The 20,651-nt window shown below is 35.2% G+C and overlaps 1 protein-coding gene across 1 annotated transcript in view; it reads left to right on the top strand.

Annotated features, from left to right (window-relative positions):
• EPHA6 (EPH receptor A6) overlaps positions 1-20,651 on the top strand; it is a 497,763-nt gene that overhangs the window by 417,395 nt on the left and 59,717 nt on the right. The window contains exons 13-14 of the mRNA XM_062003218.1: positions 2,176-2,298; positions 16,619-16,680. Coding sequence (XP_061859202.1) covers positions 2,176-2,298; positions 16,619-16,680 — 185 coding nt within the window. The remainder of the gene's footprint in view (positions 1-2,175; positions 2,299-16,618; positions 16,681-20,651) is intronic.

The following is a 20,651-nucleotide window of genomic DNA, read 5'->3' as shown; positions in this document are numbered from 1 at the left end:
TGAAACTCTGTATTACACTTAATCAGAGACGTGCTTGAGGTAATAGTAGACTATTTAGATGGGATACAGTTGCATAAAACAACACTAGGCATTTACACTTAGATACCCAACTGCTGTTTTGCCTCTTGCTGCCACTTTCAAAGTGTGGAACTTTGTCGAGTCTGACACTCAAATGTGAAAGTCTCAGATTGTCTAGAGCATCTCAAATGACACAAAACATTTACTCTTAAGCAACTGAATCCTGCCTTTTAAGGGTGAGAGAAAAACATTATTTATATGTATTCTTTTAGTTAATTGCTGCCTACAAAACCTAAATAATTCCAGCTCTCTAAGTATTCACAGATTTAATTGCTCTAAAATTTTCTACTCCTTTTTATTTCTGAGTACAATAACTGAAATGAATTTAGGTTTGTCTTCACTATTTTGTATAGCAAAGTAAATTATTATAATGCTGCTAGGAAACTTGAGTTATTTGCCATTCAACACCATTTAAATGTAGGAAAATGTCAACAGCTCAAACTGTTTGGCTTTTTTGAAGGTCTGTACATATGGCATATAACTTGCAGTGGGTATACTATATGGTTGGTATAATTCATACTTTGAAACAGAAAAGCAAAGTTTTATTTGGGAAGTCTTCATATGTTCATTATTTAGTCTTCATGTTTTAAGATGCTTTTTAGTACCAAACATCTTGGAGGTAATGGAACAATTTTCCATTTTAAAATTGAATTTCTGTATGTTGCATCCTGGACTGTCTATCCATGATCACTTCAGAAAATATTTTAAAATTAAAGCCATGGAATTTGGAAACACATTTACAAGAAGACCAAAGGCTTTTCTGGAGTGGCCAGAGAGAAATCTTTTATACCTTATATTTAGCCATCAGATATAAAAGTACTGCTTTCAGAACACAAATTAAATTAATTATTTTTCCACAAACTGCAGCAGGTCTAATAATAAATTTAAGGCCAGAGTATTGAGGAAAAACAATAAAAGACTTGCTTGAAAATAAGGGAAAATGTAAAGCTCTGTTACGCTACTTCAGGTTCATCAATTACATCTGTGTGTTTTTAGGCTAAATTTTCCTCACCCTATTTTCATTAGTTAAATAAAAAAAAAATCCCAACTGCTGCATAAATTGTAAGAGAGCCATTTATTTTGCTTATTGTACACAAATAGTAAGATGTTTTCTATCTCTTAAAAAAATTACTATGAAATATATACAAGATGATGAAAGTGAACTTGTCATTACCAAAATTTTTGGATGCATGCTTGCTTGGTGTGCTTGGAAAAATACAGAAATTATTCTGATTGTCTATCTAAATTTATTGCAAGTTAGCTGTGCTTTTAAGGAAGATGTGTAGAGCTCTCGTTTCAGATCCATCTTTGAAATAGGCATTCACTGAGCACTAACACAAGCTAGCTGAAATTCTGAAAGCTGAATTGGTGGATCAAATGATAAAGAGTCCTTATTTATCATCACTATAATAGATATGTCACAAGTACTTATTTTAAAAGATGAGATAATCATTTTTTCCAGAAATAAAATTCTACAATTAGGCAATGAGATGACAATAAAGCTTATTATATTGAAAGTGTAAAATGTACTGTTTCTAGTGAGAGCAAAGCAGAAAGGAACCATGGCTATACTCCTTGTTTTTTTGCCTGCATCAATATATTGACAGGTATTGAGAGCTGCAATAGAAGCTCAGCAATATAGGTGCAAATTTTGGTTCCCTTTCTCCCCTTGGCTGACATGACTTTTGTCAGGTGGCATTTCAGGTGGCTTTGAAATAATAGAGTGTAAAACACACCTCTATTGTTCTCTCTTTGATTTGTATACAAAACTGTAAAATGTCTCTATGGTAGACTCATTTTGAATGCACTATAAATATCCAATGTAATTTGCCTTTAAAAGCCTCTTTTTTTTCCATTCCTCCTAGAAGTACTGAAATTCTCCATTTGCAAAGTATACAGAAAACAACCTCCTTCTAGTTAAAGCTGTGTATTGTATGACTTCATTGAAAAGCAAGCAAACATTTTTAACTGTTTTTTAGAAGATCTGTTCCAGTAGAAACTACAGAACTCTGATTATTCTCTCTTTAAACAGTCAACTTTTTTTATCAGCCAAAGGACGAGTCATTTGATTAATGATCATTTTTATCTCTTTGAAAGGATCCTTTCCGACCATTGGGGTGAAGTCTCTTTCGAGATTCCTGAGGGCGGGATTTTTAAATAGCATCCTGGCCTCACATCCAGTGTCAGGGGGTGGATCTTTACCCCCCAGCATTTCCTCTGGTAGGTATTCCAGCCTATTCCCCCACATCAATTTTTCCCTTCACCCTTTGCCCCATCTCTCCACACATCTTAGGGAAACAGCACTTGTTATTGGTCAGACAGAAAGATTAGATGTCCCTTCCAATAAAAAGCCAAATTGAAAGGAAATGGAAAAGATAAATTACTTTCCAGGAACTGACCACTTTCCTGAATCAGTGTATAGGAGAAATTGTGAAGGAAACTGATCTATAGTTAAGTGACCAACCTAAATAAGAAGAAACTATTTCAGTGTGAGGGTGAGGGAGCCCTGGCACAGGCTGCTCAGAGGGGTTGTGGAGTCTCCTTCCTTGGAGGTCTTCAAGACCCGCCTGGCCATGTTCCTATGTGACCTGATCTAGGTAAACCTGCTTCTGCAGGGGGGTTGGACTAGATGATCTCTAAAGGTCCTTTCCAACCCTACCATTCTATGATTCTATAATTTTAAATATTGGAATAGAAAGCTTGGTATCCTCTCAACATACACTTCATGAAACATGCCTGGGTGCAGTAGGGAAACATAACTTTAAAAAGGCCTCCTCTATAAAATCCCAGATTTTATGTGACTCTGTGACTCTTCTCTCAAATGTTATATTCCCTTACTAAAACATGGAGGCAAAACAAATTTGGAAAGTCAAAATTTCATTAGGTATAGATATAGTGTTTAAATCCTTTGTACGCTTCTGTAGTTGCAACTTGTATCTCATGAAAAAATGCTTTCGCTTTTTAAATTAACTTTTATCACAATTTGAACTACTATAATTCATTTAAAATGAGTGAGAAAACCCCATTGTTTGTGTTGCCAGAACAGTATTCTGCACTGCTTCTGGCAAGGTCCCCAGCAGAGGCACAGCTGATGGGATGACACAAGGGACCCCAGAGGGTTGGCATAAGGTTGAGTGTAGGCCAGGAATGAGAGTGCCATGCCAGGTAATCAAGCTGTTATCAGATACAGGGCTTAAACAGGAAAAGAGGGCAGGTTAGAGGCATCCTTTCACAGAAATGCCATGTATGTTATCCATTCTCTTCTGGAGCCATTAAACACCATCTTTGACAAAAGCTAATAACTGAAGAAAATATACATGTATCTTAATTATAGTTAAAAGTGGATCAAAATTCAGTTTTGTTCCTTTCCAGGCTACATATTTCTATGTAACTTTAATCTGTGTATCAGCTAATGTCACACTTGTATCCTTTCAGGACCTCTTACCTGTAATGTTGCTTACAGTTTTTCTTAAAGAGGGAAATATGGTGAAAGTAGGAAGAAAATTGGAAAATTACATAATGTTATTGATTTGCTGTACAAAAGAAACTGTTCTACTTCTGTATGCCCCATTTCGTTGGCTGCAATGATTCCCAGTTTTCTTTTGAATCATCTGCTTACTTTCTTTCTGAAGCTAGAAGCTTCTCAGCAATTTTGATGTCTTTGCTTATAAGTCTTCAGGAGCTTTTTGTCAAGTTTGTAAGATACTGTCCATATTTTTTTCCCCTGGTGATATTTCAGAGTGTTTAATAGCCCTTTAGGCTATTTGGGCAGTCAGTGTCACAATCAGATTGATATCTGTAACCAAACAACTGTATGGAAGGGAAATACTGCAATCCCCATAAAATTATGTTTTGAATGTAGTGTTATGTATAGTGTATTAGTAATTCTCTGATTATAAATGGTTTAATTACACTCGTGAACTGCCTTCTCAACTATGTACTACCTACAAGTTTATTTTATAAGGTACTTAGAACCTTGTTTTCTGATTGCTTGTAAAACCTTTTATTGCCTTTTATTGCCTTTTCTGGACATAGAACTCTTAAATGTGGTTTGTTTCATAAAACTGGTTCATATTGTCTTGCTATTAAGTATCTGTTACTAAGAATTGTTATTCAAACTAGTGAAATAATCAAAACAGGAAAAAAATGAAAATGTAGCTAAAGGATGTGCAACAAATAACCTGGCAAATGAAAATATCTGTTATTGTTTGGTTGTGTCAACAACAACAACAACAACAACAACAACAAAAAAAAAAAGAGCCAAGCAGCAACCTCACAGCAAAGGGGAGAATGAAAGGGGAGAATTTCCACCTTCTGGAAAGTGAGAATTGTCAGGTAGTCGAAAGCCAGCAAAGAACTGTGGAAAATCCAAAGTATATGTTTCTTTTAGAAAGTGCATGTGAGGGGCCAGGTGACATGAAACTCTGCAGTATTAGTCAGAAATTGCTGTTAACAAATGTACCGTAGCAATATTATTTGTACTGCTGCTAGTTAACTCTTCCTTTTTTACTTTATCATATTTGTATTTACATTAAGCACAATCTTAATTCTGAATTGCCTCTCTGTTAGAGATGATCCAGAGGATGTCATTTCCATTTCATGAGATAAGAGTCTAAATTGCTAAAACAAACTTTGCTGTACATGGGAGCAAAAAACAAACCTACACATTTACTACATTTACTACATATTTAAAAAAGGGGAAAAAATTAAGAAAGTCTCTGGGATGTGAGAGAATCAGAATTTAATTTCTTACTGTGCATGAGTCAGTGGAAAATATCAGGTCCTTCTTGGATCCTTAACATTTTGGTACAGAAAGAGATGTACCCTTTCTTCCTTTGTATTGAAAAACACTGTACTAAAGACCTGAGCTTTTTTCAGAATACTGCTTTGCCAAGGAACAAAGAACCCCAAGGGAACAATGCACCAAGGAGGTATTTAAGTAGTTATATCTGTGTCATCATGGCAGCCTCTGGCAGTTACAACAGCAACAGACAGGCAAAATCAACTGCCCATTGCAGTCTTGATGCTGTCTCTGAGACTTACCCTCACTAAAAATGAGAGGATTGCTGTTTGTGTACTGGTACTGAAGACAAGCCTGCTCAATTGTTGCCTTGATAGCACAGTGACCCCATCCCACCTCCATTATCAGAGATGTTGGGCTCATACTGGGCAGTGGCTTTCATAAGCCTAACAGAAGTACTTAGCATTTAATAACTTTGCTGAATTATAGCGTAATTGCTTCACATATAGCTTATGTGTAAGATTCAGTGAATTTAACTACATGGAAGGCTTAAAATGCCTTCATTATTCTGCTATTAAGGTCATTGGGAAAAAGATAATGAGATGGTTTTTATTTACCAAACCCTTTAACTCAAGTTAAGTGGCAGATTTACTTCAAAATAGAAAATGTATTCCTTACTAAAGACAAAATGCTTTTACATCTTTTTTTTCTATGAAATTCCCCACAGACATTTTAAGTAAAACACAGAATTAAACTGGAAAGCTTGCCGTTCATAAGTATCTGGAAAGCAGCTTGGCAGTGCAAGGTAGCCATTGGTTTCCTTTTTTCCTTTCTACTTTTCACTCAATTGTGGGAGAGAGTGAATTTCTTTTACCATTGCACTGACAACTGATGTTCAGTTTTGTATACTTTGGTATCTGCTTTTGCACTGTGCAGAGGTTCACTTATGTAGAAGGTATCCTTATGTAGTCAAGTTGAAGATTAATTTATGTTGCTGGTATGGGGCATTACATCTTTCTGCATAAATAGATTGCATTAAATGTAAGTGATTTTAAAGCTACATCAGAAATCTGTTGCTGCTATACAGCTATTTCACTAGAAGCAAAGCTTTCAACTGGCCTCCAATATCTCCTAGTTTTTTGCAAAAACAAACTCCTGTTCAGATAATAGTTTCCCATTGGTTTAGTTATCTTTTATGTCACAAATTACTTAGATTCTACATATCCCACCAGTTAGCAGTTCAAATTCACATGACTTAGCAGATTTAGATCTATAATGACAGATGGAGTCACATAAGCAGTAAGTACTTTTTCTGAAGTAATATTTTTGCATACATTAAATAGAATTATTAGCCACTTACCACTTTATACTCATTGTACTTACACTGCTGTGAGCTGTGGAAGCTTACCCCTTCCCTCATAATTAAACATACACACAAACAGACATATACACACGTGCTGTGAAAAATCAAATAACTAAATTGCTGGTGCTACATCTATCTCCTCAAATTCCAGCTCTTCCAAACTAAGTACAATGTTGTTTCCTCTCTTTTGTGTAAATTCTTAGCTTACTACTTTTGCTGTGTATTGGTGGCTCTTGATTTCAGCCAGGTGTAATAAGATGTAAATGCGTACCCATATTGCCTGGCAGAAGTTACAGATAGAAAAAAATATAACATGCTGTTTTCTTTGAAGAGTCTGAGCCAGATTGTTAAGCTTGCTGAGTTGGAAAGGAAGGAAGGGAAAGGAAATACCTTTCCTACTGTTTATTTCAAGCTGGACTCCTTTCCTGAGTTTTTCTGCTGACAGGAACAACTAGAGATGGGTGTCAGGATGTGGGAAACTATGTAAAAGTTTCTGTTAAGTGAATCTCCCAGGCCTCCTTCATACTGTTCAACATTCAAACTATTTTAGCAGGAGAGGAGGAAAAAAACACCAAAATTATTCTTTGCATACACACCTTTCTATGAACATCAGAGCTGTGATTTGCTTGTGAATCCTCTGATCTACCCATGTAGTCAGCAGATAGATCGCCTCTCTCTGAAGCTTCTGTGAAAGTATCTTGATGTGATTTTTTTTAATGAAGTAGAAGCATCAGTTATTTCCTACCATTTATTCCGCAATGGTTAATTTTCCAGCTCTTTTACATTTTAGGAAAATGGAAGCAAAGACACTAGTCTTGATAAAACAGTCCACACCTGTGACCCTCAAAAAACTTTGCAAGAAACAAGGATGCACTTATTTTTATATTTTTATATTTAGAAGTGATACATGAAAGTTTGCTCACTGCTGTTTTGGAATAGGTAATGACAGGACTCCTCTTCCATGTAAAGTACATTATACAAAGGATATCCCATTTTCAGTTTTTCACTGCATGGTTGTCTATGATTATTTGTCAAACATACATTGTAATGTTCACATTAATTACAGGGAGCTTCTCAAAATACTGAGACATAACCATAGAATATCAAAGCAGATGATTATCAGTTTTCTTTTCCCAAAATTAATATTTTCTTACAATTTCCAAGTGCACCTGAGTAAGCCCATTATTCTGGATATTGTATAAACTGACAATTGAAAGCAAATTGTATTGACAGACCCTTATTGAACACAATTACTCAACAAGAACCATCAAGGAGCAATTATTCATAGTGAAACTCAACTATAATTATGGTACTTCAATAATGAGAAAAGTAACTTTTTTTTTTTCCCAGTTAGTGCGTTTTGAGCTACTCTGGATTCTAGCATCTAAACTGTTGTACTTGTTAAATGAACAGTGCTAATCCTTTCTCAGTGACTAACAAATTGATTCTTTTATTGCACATGCATTTTCCAGGATAGCTGAGCCAAGTGCTCTTCCAGTTTACTCTTTTCGGCTTCAGTGCTGTTTCACTGGTATGTCCAGCATATAAATCCTACAATACATAATGGCACATTTTCTGAGGGCACAAGTTCAAGTATATATGGACTTTTTCATTAGGAAGGCAGGAAGTCCTTCAGCACCAAAACATGGATGAACAGTAAATGACATGAATAGTGAGAGAAACTTCTTTTTGTGCTGGTCCATTAGGGTTTAGATTGAACTGTAGAAATGGGATTACACTCTGAGTGTTGTACATGATAAAAGTCTTTCATTCTCAACCTTTGCTAAATAGCTCGTTCCATGTTCAGATAGTCACTGTAAACAATTCCAAACATTTGACCCCATGAAGTTCAAAAAATCTCTTCAAAATCTCTTTGCATATGTGGTCATTTTTACATAATATAAACCATTATTGCAGGCTTTTTAAAAAATGACTACAGAAAATGTGGTAATTTATTGTAACAAGGGTGTGAATCAAAGCAAGTTTTTGTTCATTACTAAAAGAAGAAGAAAGATAGGGAAAGGAGAGCTGGAGAAACCTGATAGATACACATAGGAATGCAATTTTAAATAAGCTACATGCAGTTATTCTTTGTTTCAAGATGAAAGGAGAAAAACATCTGAACTCCTTTTTAGCCTATCATTAAAGCATTGGATGGGAGGATGTGAAAGAATTCAAAATTGGTTTGATTTTTTTGTGAGATGGAAGATAAAGGGAATACTTAAACTACATAATGTTTTGCTCTGTTTTAGGTAGCAAGAAGGCATATCTTTACCAAATTCAACTTGCTAAAGTACCCTGACCCAAATACTATGTATGGGAAATAATCTTCCTAATTCTGGATTTTACACATTTGTATTTAACAAGCCTGTTTAGGTGCCTTATAGAGTTGGACTGATTCGTGTGACCTGTTTGTGATGCATAATTATAAAAATTTGAGTCCTTCCCTTGAAATACTTTTTTCTTTCTTTTCACAAAAAAAAATAAGTTAAAAAAAAGATACTGCTAGCTATGGAGACAGGGGAGTTACATTTTAGGAGATGAATGCTTTTGATTTTAATGCTTTTGGTTTTCTCTGTATGTCAATGAGTTTCCATATTTTTTCTTATTTCTTCAACATGTATATGCTTGTTTAAAAACTTGTGGATCTAAAGCTTTCTGCTTGACTCATCTTTATTGTAGCTCGAGAATGTGTGTCCTCATGTCCTGAAGGTACAAAATTTCAGAGACAAATAAGAAATGTCACTGTTGAGATTACAAAAATGTCACAATATTAGGTTCAGTGCATCATTTATTTGTTGGAGCCCTGGCTCATGACGTTTTGTTTTCTTAATTTTTGATTTAGCGACTCACACATTCCAAACAAAGCTTTTTTTGTGGGTTACAAAAACTTCAGGAGTATTGGTATGTGGCCTCTGCTGCTTCTTGAAATAAGAAATTATGCCTTTCTCATGTGTAGCAAATCACAAGATATTCATAAAAAACCTTCTGTATAGTTCAGAATTTTAAAGTTTATTTAGACCAAAGTGAAATAGGAGCAAAATGTGTGCTCAAATAGTAAAACAGAAAAAAATACACAAAGGAAATTTAAAATTACATGACATGTCACAATCTTTTGAGGATCACAGTCAGGCATAGTCATGAATAATTAAAAAATTACAGCTTCTAAATAGAATGCACCTATGATAATGGGTAAATTCACAATAGAGATTAAATAAGCTTTGTTTCTTATGTCCCGTAAGTACCTGTTATATATCATGAATACTGAATAAGTGCTGAAGCCTCTGATACACAGGCTTAATTTTGTTTAAATTCTTTTACATGCCCTGAAGTCAATAGGGCAAATGATCCTTGATGCAGTCAGACTCTGTGGACTAGTTTTGTACCAAAAACATCCTTTGCTCTTTTCATAAAACGATGTAGAGTGGTATGAATGTTGCAAATGTTAAGAGTAACCTAAGGGTAAAATGTCATTATATTAAGCAAAATATGCTAAAATTCAGTTATAAAAAAAGTGAGGTGAATTGTTTTGTTTAATCTAATTGGGTAAAAGTATCTCTCTGAAACTGAATCAGAAGAGAATATATTATTTATTATGGATTTTTTAAAACTTTTCTTTGCTTCACTGCTAAAGTGAAAGTGATGGAATTTTTAGGGTTCTAAGTCAAATTTAAGGCAATTTAAATCTTAGGCCAGAATCAGTTCTCCTTTTTTTCCCTTATTTTTTTCTGGGTTTTTTTTGATCCCAGAACATAATCAAATTAAAACTGAGCCACCAAATATTTTGTGGCTGGTCATTAACAAATTAGCTATTCTTGCAAAGAAACTAGTCTGTATTCTGTCATTTACTTATATACTGATAAAGGCTGCCTTTAGTGCAGGGATTTCCTTATGGGATGATACAACCTAATATTTGAGATGGGATGGTTAAAACTGCAATCCTCGAGATCTGTTTATTATTCTGACTTGTCATTTTGTCAACTCTTAAAACTTTTTTTAAGTCTGTCAAGGGTGCTCCTTATGAGGAATGGAGATTACAGAGTGGTTCCATGGTACAGGACTAAGATTTTGATGCAAACACCAGTTGTTTTAATGATCTGTGGAAGATGCTGTGCAATTGCCATAATTCTTTTTTTTTTTTAAGGTACATCACTTTTATCCCAAGGGGCCAGGTTGTCACAATACCCTCTAAGGATCAGGGGAACATGAAGACAATGCAAAGTCCTCTTTGTGCACAATTTTGCAGACATGATGGTTCCCACAGCTTTTTCTTGCAGGCTGAGGACTGGGTGATGCCTCAGCAAAATCACTTCACCTCGTATTCTCCTATCACCATACGTAGCATGGATTTATCTGTTTATAGGTTAATATTTGAAAAATATTGTAAGACTGTCAAATGAGTTAGATGTACTTAAAATAGTTCATGTGGCAGCTTTCAGAACTGGTTTACAAACACACAGCTACTGTTCCTCTCCATGTGTACTCCTCAATTCTAATTATCTATCTCATCCTGCTGATAAAGATACGGGTTTTTTTATTTCTACTTGTAATATTCATGAAAACATAAGCAGCAGAAATAAAACAGAACTTTCTTTACCCATATTATATTATATTTGTAATGCTAATAAATATATATAAAGAGATAATACATATAACCAATCCAATAAACAGAAACTTGAAGAAATTCAATTTTTTTCATAGGTACATGGCTGGAAACTATAATGGATGGGGGGGATTTGGGCTACTTATTGTATTTTTATGGTATAATTTTATCCACTACCCAACCTCCAACTAGTGACAAACTGTTTCTTCTGTTTTCACCCTCTACTGCACTCCATTTGCTTCTCTCACAGAGAGACAAGAATAAGAAAACAAATCTTGGAAACAGCGTAACTCCTTTCAGTTCCACTTTTCTTTCCTCAAAATATACCAGAATATTTTTTGGAAGCACACTGGAGAATTTATGTGAATTAGGGGTTGTATGAGCAGCAAGATGAAGATTGCTAAAACTTCTGTTCTCCAAAGCACAATGTCCTTTCGTCATGTGAGAAACCAGAAGAACTGTTTGTAGTGCTTGTTGCTGCAGGAGGGGAGGGACAGAGGTTTCAAGAAGGGATCTTAGAAATATACACGCAGACTTTTCCTGGCTTCCAAAACATACCAACAGGCCTAAATTCTTGTCACTGGGTGACAGGATAGTGAGTGCAAAAGTATTTAATAGAAAATTACAGAAAAATAGCTCAGAGAGAAATATTTTCAGATTGTTCAGCAGATTGTTCATACCATAAAACTCCCCAAACAAGCATTGACAGCTGTATGGCCATAGATGGCTAAAAAGTAGTCCGTAACCACTGTTCATTCATGTATTTTGTATTTTTATGAATTGATTTGCAAAGGTATCTTCCTTTGACTGAATTAATCTAACTAGTGAAAAGTGCTATATAGATACTGGAAAACAGGAAGAGCGTTAACAGCAAGATAAGTGGGCTATATCTATGTGATTTCCCATAACAGCGGAATGTAAAGATGTATGCCATTTGCAAACTCTGGCTTCTGGAGTCTCAAGAAGGAAGTTAGAACTGCAACTTGTATTTCTTGAAGCTGCTTGTAACATACAGTCTCCTTCTCTGGAGGTTTTCAAAACCCATCTGGACATGTTTCTCTGCAACTTGATCTGGGTGAACCTGCTTTGAGGAGGGAGGTGGGACTAGATGATCTCTAGAGGTCCCTTCCAACCCCTACCATTCTATGATTCTATGGTATTTTAGTCAAGAATCTTGTGCAATGTAAGTCAATAATACAAGCAGGATGACTTGCAGCAAAATTCCCATTGGCTTCATGTGTATTGATATGGGCTAACAATGCAAAACCTGGCACAATTTTTTCAATTACTTTTTCCAGAATCATTAATTTTCTTTCTTTCTTTTTCTCCATTGGTTTTGTGTTATAGAAAAATATAATTTATTTTATTTGCTGAAATTAGTTCTCTTCTGGTGCATATAAATGCATCATTATTAGTAGCAGGAGTGAAGAAGCTGCAGCACCATGGCAAGCAGTTCTCCTATTTGAAGTGGTATGTAATGAAAGGAACTAGTGTGGGATTTAGAAATGCCTTTGAAGCCCTGGGCATTTCAATATGCACACTGTTGGAGTGCTGAAAGGCCCAGAGCTACCTAAGGGAGTGCCTGCACATTTTCCTCTGTTATTCTGATCTCTTTAGCTTTAGCAGGAAGTTAGTAGGGAACCAAAAGCAGAACATTGATTTGCAGTAAAAAAAAAAATCACTGATGAGGTGATTTTCTAACACATGTGAGTTCTGACCTGCAAGAATGATGAAGCAATATTTTCTTATATGAAACAGAGAACAGATTCCAACCTCTGTTGTTTTAAGTGGAAGAATAAGTATCCTGTGTTTATGTTAACAGATCTACTCCCATTATGAGTATCAAAGATTTTATTATAAGTAAAGACTGTAGACATGAAAGTGTACTAACTATATTATTTTTGGAGGATTAATTTTACATTTTAAAAGTGGGCTTTTCTGGATCATTACAATGATAGGAGACAACAAGATGAATATTTTGTCATTGATATGACATTTCAAATTCTCCTCCTTCTTCGTCACTCTGCCACTGCATTAAATTACACACTGTCAAAATCTTGTGTTGAGGAGAAAAATAGAAAGATAACTAAAATATATGTGATGTGAGTTTTAAATATAATTTATATGTTACATTATTCTGCAATGTATGTCTTTTTTCTTTTTTGCATTTCTACTTATCTAAAACATCTCAATCAGACTCACCAATGGAAATTACATATTTGTAATATATTCTGAGGTGTCATGACATCAATATAAGCTTTTTGTCATTTATGCTCGTTTTATTTGAATGGCATTGTAGTACAGCTGAGTGGCAGAAATCCAGTGAAGAAATTTCTTAGTGAAAAAAACCCTCCTTGTCAAAACAAGTCAGCCTCTTGTCACAAAAGAGTAGTTGCATGAAAACAATGAACAAGCCCTGCACTTCCTACAGATTTATCTGAGTGATGCAATTCATATCCTTTTCCTATACCATGTCAAACACCAATACTGCTGGTGCATGTCCAGTCTGGCTTTCTGAGATGGTGAAAGTCTGAAAAGGATCTGCCAGAGTCAGAGTTACTCCATTTGCAAGGTGTGGAAGCTGCTTATCTCACACATATATCTGGGGCAGGAATATTTTTTCATAGAAAGCATGAAAACAGTGAATGTGTCTATCGTATCAGCATATATCATGTATAACATATACAATTAGAGTTTCATATTGTTAAGTTTGTAACAAAATGATAAATTTGGTACACTAAGGTGCTGCAAATGCTAAATATGAAATACATAGTGTGTAAAATCATATTTGGGGTTAAAACCTATTGCCTCAGAACACTGTATGATTCCTCTACTTTAAAAACTTATTTTCTCTAAATACTCCCTAATCCAGCACTGCTAGGTGTCTAAAACTACTGCAAGAATATTTTGTTTGACTGATTTGGCCACTGAATCCATCTTCAAAGCTTTTTATATTTTGTCCTCCGCCAATTTAAACATGAAGTTGTGATCTTTCTTTCGGTAGCATCTGCAGTTTTTAGTTCCTAGATGCTCTTGACCTCTGTCTTTTATTCCAAGTCCTCAGCCCAAGCTGACACCTTTTTCAGTGTTCTTTTTCCATGCCTTCTCATGTATGGATCTTGACTGTAAAATTAACCTGGTTCTTCTTCAGATACTTCTCCAGTGCATCTGTGTGAAAACACCTGAATTGATCAAGTCTTTAAACTACAGTTTGGGTGTCCACTTATCTGGTGAGCTGCACAGAAGCAGAGGGGACTGCTGCAGAGGGAACTCATCATCGTGCCAGATTGTGTCATTCCTATGCTATCATGTAGAAGAGATGGCTTCCTGTTAAGGCATATCGTTTAAAGTTATTAAAGGAACACATTGAGCAGCTTAAAAAATCATGAACATTATCCAGTAGAAAACATTGAAATTTCTTTTTTAAATCGACAGATAAATGTATACAGATGCCTTTCATAGTTACTTTAGCCTAGAAGTTTATACTCTTGGTCTGAGCTAATGAAGTACAGTGTGTTGCAGGTTTTCTGGAGAGGAGAATATTTTGTGAGAAAATGTAGAACTAAAATTGTTTTTTCAAAATAAGTGTGAAAATAACTTGTGTTGAAGGATATGAATCTAAGGAGCATAAAAGATGGAATGAGCACCTATGAACCTCTAGAGAACTTTACAAAATATATCTTGGAAAGCTTAGGGTGCCAAATGTTTACTAACAGGAAACTAGAAGCACTGTTTGGAAGGTCAATAGCTGCCTTTGTTATTCCCTTTAAAAACAAATCTTCCATAAATGTGTCTTAGTTCTGGATTTATCCAGAAGGAGAAGTTTCTGGATAACTTATGTCTGGACAAATATACCACCTGAAAAGCAGTTTTATGTATCTATTTATTGCAAGATGTTGTTGTCTGCAACAATTTAGAAATCACTGCTTGCTTGAGTTCTGCATATAGTTAAAATCCTCCAGCATCAGGCTGTTGATTGTTTATATCTCTAGATTATCGAATATTCCCTTCACATGGAGATGTCAGCCCCTTGATAGTAAACAAATGGTAAAGTTAAGGGAATCTAGGTCATTCATGTGTTTGAAACTAAAGAGACTGTGCAACTAGTCATCATTAGCAAGCTGGAGTAAAGAAAACATCCGTTTTTAAAATGCTTCTAAGGGCTTCAAAGTGATGTATCATTTAAGCTTATAATGCAAAACCAGGGTATAACAAATTGATACAGATGAAAAGAAATTGATTTGGTGGCAGATGCACATCTGCAGCTGAGACCAAATATTCTTTTTTTTCTTTAAAAGAAAAAAAAATAAAAGCTGGTAATTTTTCACACAGGCTATCCAAAAAGACTATTAAAGCATCTGAGAATTTTCACACAGAAAAAAAACATACTACTGTGCCAACAGGTTGAAGCACTGTTTTCTTCATCGAGGACCTAAACATGAGGGTGAATACAGAGAGAACCCCAAATTTTATTAAAAGAAATGAGAGAATATTGTAAGGAACTTCAGAAAGACTAGACTAAGCTATGTGAGTGGGCACCACTGACGTACCTGGAACTCTTAAGTCAACATGCTGAAATGAACAGAGAAACAGTTCATTCACTTTTTTAAATCCAAGGTAGCTGTAACAGCTCAGAAGAAATACCTGGTTGTGGCTTATTGTATAATATGGACAGTTTAATTTTTCCCTCAACAAAACAGAACAGAACAGAAAGCATGTATGGAAATGGACAATTGTGCTGGGACAATCATCATTCCCTTCTATGGTTTCTCACCCTGTTTCTCATCCTTTCCAAATAAAACACAAACATAATTTGAAAGTGAAAAAAAGTAATGAAAGAGGCTTCCTTTGGATTTGAGAAATATTGGAACAGCTAGCACATTAAGGAATTAAATGGACTAACTCATGGTGTCACCACTTAGCACACTCCTGGTTCCCCACGAATCCCAAAAGAAACAGACATTTTGAGGGAAAGAAGAGTTTGCCATTTCAAGACTTCTTACCTCTTTTTCAGTCTTGCTAACATACTTCTTTATCACATTAGTTATGCATATATTAGAGTGGCTGCTTTATAATAACAATTCTAAAAATCTCCTTTCTGCATAGCCTGATTAGTATGCTAATTGGGTTTCTCCTGTCAAGCTTATTCTTGGATGTCAACAGTGAAATGATATTTTGTTAAATACTCAGTTTAGAAGTTTCTCTTGAGATTTAGGTATTCTTTTAAACAATGAGTGGAACGTGTTATTCTCCTTCAATTTGGATATGATTCCACCCTGGAGCCACACAGGAAAGCCATGCTAGTTGAGCAAAAGTTTGATTTCAGTAACATTGTGTATATGCCACATATGTTTTGGTGGAATATACACATCCAATACACATCTAATCTAGGAGAGGTTTTTTTATGACAACCTGTTCTTTTTATCTGTATGCCTGTAAATCATAGAGATGTGTTTCTTTGAGAGGAAAATTATGGCACTGAGTTTTTAATTTCTTGGACCTGGCTTATGATTTTTTTTTTTGCCTTAACTCAAATATATTCCAAAATGTTACACAGCAAATGTTGCTATTTGGAAATCTCAGGCTCTTCTTGGCTCTTTTCTAATAGGAGAATACATTCAGAGCAAAGGATGTACGTTCAGCTAATCCAGGACCAAAAAAAAAAAGAATAGAAAATAATTCTTAGAGAATAACATAGGGAATTGTGTTTGTGATATAAATGAGTATTTTGAAAATACATAACATATATGTTAATAATCTATGCATAACAGCTGGTATTATAAAAGCTCCATCATATATTGTAATCCTAATGTGTTTCTTTGCTGTTTTGCAGGCAGACCAGTAATGATTGTAGTTGAATACATGGAGAATGGATCCCTTGACTCCTTTCTGCGGGTGAGGTGCCATTTTCTGATGACATTTGAATAAGGCACCATTCTAAGTTAAGATTTCAAATAATTTATCATAAATTAATTTCTACATAATGTTATTCATGGATTTTTAGTGAAGAATAGAAGGATTTTCCCCAGAGTACATTTCTGAGGTACAGTGATGCATTAGAGCATGGCTGGAAAAAAAGGAGATTTAAACTTAAGAATGTAATTGCTTTCTTTTACAAAAGTAGTTCCGATATTTAGCAAAATGTATTTCAAATAGTGTTTTTGTGATGAAAAATATTGAAGCACAAATGCCTAACCCTATGAAAGCAGTTCATTTTTTTCTGTCACCTTCAAAAATACTTTGTTGTGATTTTTCAGTTGGTGAAGTCTAGAATAGACTTGGTAATTGATTGGTAATTATTTATGGTTACTTGCATTTAAAAAATTGAATTAGAAAGCAGTTCAAGAGTGAAATGTCCTGCCATTATTTAACCCTGAAGGTCATTAATAAACATTAAAAAAGGGATACAGAAAGCATGAATAATATGTTGTCACAATTGTATTTCATTTTTCTTAGAAATGTAGAAGGAAAGGATGACCCCCCCCAAGCTAAACTTATCCTAAAATGGTCTCTTTGTGAACAGAATCTCTGGAAATGCTCTGGAGGCCCAGTGACGTGAGACCCTGTGTAAATAATTTGATTGTCAAGTATTTCAAATTGACTTAAGAAGTAAACAGCAGGTCTTAGTAATGGCAGTCTTGCAGAGTGGTAAAACTGGGGTTGTAGGCAAGGTTAGGTTGGAGAATAGCAGACTATGGGTTTGTGAACTTGTTTGAAAGTTTATCCCAAGTGCAATGGAGAGGTGTTCAAGAAGGAGCCGTGAAAATATGTGCAAGAAACTCTAGTTGATGGTGATTCAAGGATGCCTTGATAGCAGGAAGAAGGAACTGATAAGAAAAGAGTGAATAAACAGGAGGAAAATAGACAGCCAACAATTTAGAAGGAAGAGTTAAATCAGAGAGAGAGAGAAAGTCATAGAGTACTTGTTTAACAGCAGGTTGAGAAAAGAACCACAAGAGAAGAGCATCTGGAACAGGATGCTACCCTGAAAGCAACATTAGAACCAGTATCTTAGATATTTCTAGACATTATCTCTACCTTCGTTTTGATTATCTCATAGCATTTTTTCTCTATCATTTCTTATTGTCTTCTTCACCAACTCTCCCAAATAATTTTTTATTTTCCTTTGTCAAGACACATGACAGATATCTGCTATGTTGTCAGAAACACACCAGCATCACATTTTCTGGTGAGAATTTGCCGATCTCTCAAAATCAAGTTATTTTTTCTGGAGAGTTTGATATCATCAAGTTCTTCTTAGAAACTGGGTAGGTTTTAAAAATCACTCCCCTTGCCTTGCTGGCTTATCTCTCTATCCATTTGCAGCAGACAGACTGACATTAATTTGAGTACCTGAAGCTTCCTTGGTCTATAATTTTTCAGCAGTGCCTGGATGACTTGCCTGGGCCTGAAACTATGTGCATGTTTGTGCGTGTATGTGTGCAGAATTTCCTAGAAAAGAATAAAACCAAATAGTGAAATAATTCATAAGAAATATGAATTCTATTATTCTATATTCCAATTATTATTTGCATGCATTTATTTCTCAGAGTAGTTATTAGGATACTTTAATAGAAACAGAGATCAGCAAAATTATGATATCACTGTGAATCAATACTTCTCATACTGCATCAGATAAATTTGTAGGCAAAACTGTTGGGGAGAAATGTGAGCTACTAATTTCTGCATTTGATTTCTATGTAAATTATTTTACAGCTTCAATCCACACTTTAGATGTAGTTTATTCTTCTAAAATGCTTTTTAAAAGTTTTTAGATAATATTCAGCATCCCAAAGCCCTGTAGATATATCCTCAGCATTTCTGTTAATAATTAGCAGAGCAAATGGCTGCAAAGTAACTTGTTTAAAAAGAAATCCAATTACTTCATTAATAATAGTTGTTTCCTGCAGATATATGTCTACATTTTTAAAAGCTTTTGTGAAGATACAAAGAAGCAGAGAGGGTTTATCTTTAGCAATCCTAATGAAGTGTTCAATGAATATAATGATTCTTCTGTGGTAAGATTTAAAAGGGCCTATAAAATAGTCTGTCTTATTATTTAGAGGAATCACTTGTTACTATAAAGTTTTTTTACAGAGAAGAGAAAAAAATCCATTTCTTACCATAAAAAGTATTTCCCCTCACATCGTAACCTGCAGAAATTAACCAGCATATCCCTCCAGCCTGTACTTCTCCAAAAGCTTGTAAAAATGGGTCCATCTTACAAATTCAAAGTGAGACTCTGTGATGAACAATGTGACAGTATTCCAGAAGAACAGCTCCTCAGGGAAGACATTTGCCATCATCTTTCTCTCAGCCTTGGTGGGATACTAGCTTTTATGCTAAGTTTGTTACAAATCATAGCCTCAAAATGAAACTCAACCTCTAAACCCTAAAATATTAATATCCTTTACTTCCTTGCTTTATAGATAGGGAAATAAAGCACCAGCATATTGCATGATATGCACAGCATGGCAGAGAGGAGAAATGAAGACAGTTCCCCCAAATTCCAGGTCAGCAACTCACACTCATCCTTCATCTTATTTAGTGTTGTATTTTGGTTGCAGTTATGCGACCAAGTCTCCAGCTTTCTGCCATTTGTAGGAATTAAATAGCAAGCTCAGCTAGATTGTCTTCCCCACTCCACAAAATATCCTGTATACTGGCTGCTAAATTTGAGCTTTTGGGTAAAATATTTGGGATGCATTTGCAATATGAAGATGCTGCAGATATATTCTTAGTGGAACGGCAGCAGCTAATTAGAACCAATTCTGTAAGATGATGGTAATTAATTACAGCGATTGTGCACCATCAGATACCCTAAATTGCCGAAAACGCTTGACACTAAATTTCCCTCAAAAATCCTGCATGATTTTTGCAATTATATGAAACTCATTTCTGCAAACATCTTTCTCATATAAGATTGAGACATGTAGATTAATCACCCAACAAAAATATACCTGAAATTTGCTGTCAACTAATTGGGCGTTTGACTAGAACTAAGGTACATGTGATTTAATTTTGGGCAACACTTGGACAGATTTCTCTGTAAAAGGACATGAACTCCCAGCTTAGTATTTCCTTAGGAAGTAGAGGCACACCTTTCAGTATTATTCCAATATCTGCCAGATGGAAGTAATCTGTGCTTGGAAAGAAAATGGCTAATACTTCAGCTTGGGAATTGTGGAGATCGAGGTATGATTTTCTGCTACCAACTTCACACACAGACTTTGGACAGAGCATGCTGTCTTTATGTTGCAGTCATTTGTCTGCATCATGGAGATAAATAAGCCCATGAAAAGCTGAAAGGGTAGCTATCTGTATTGATAGAAATATGTCCTTAGTAAATAGATAGCATAATTGCAGTCAGATATTTTTCCTTAGGCTTGTTGATACAGACTATAGATGACATGACAAGAAAGACAACCAAAAGAGATGCATAATTAAAAAAATAACCCAACAACAAAAGCACATGTCAAAACACCACAAAATCTTTTTAGCAAGCAGTTTGCTACCACTAATGGTTTCAGATGCCTGTTCTCTGAGCATGGTCGTGACAAGTAAACCACACAGGTATTGAACCACTGCTTGATGATCTTGCAGTCTTCACACATGATATAAATGTAATCCCATTTTTCTGAAGGAAAATGAGATGAGATGAGATGAGTGCCACATTGCCCCCAGGCCCACACAGCAGTTTGGAGGGTGATTTAGTAATATAACTTGCGTCTGAATCCCATTTTCAGTCCCTCGCTTTTTGTGCTGGATACCACATTTCTCTCAGAAACCTGTCAGATGATTGCAATACGATGATATCCCTCTTACCTGTCAGATGATTTCATTAATTCCTATAAAAGTCCTTTGCC

This window comes from Colius striatus, chromosome 1, assembly GCF_028858725.1.
Source record: "Colius striatus isolate bColStr4 chromosome 1, bColStr4.1.hap1, whole genome shotgun sequence".
Taxonomy (NCBI): Eukaryota; Metazoa; Chordata; class Aves; order Coliiformes; family Coliidae; genus Colius; species Colius striatus.
The sequence above is the reverse complement of the archived record's forward strand: the minus strand, read 5'-3'. Positions and strand labels throughout refer to the sequence as shown.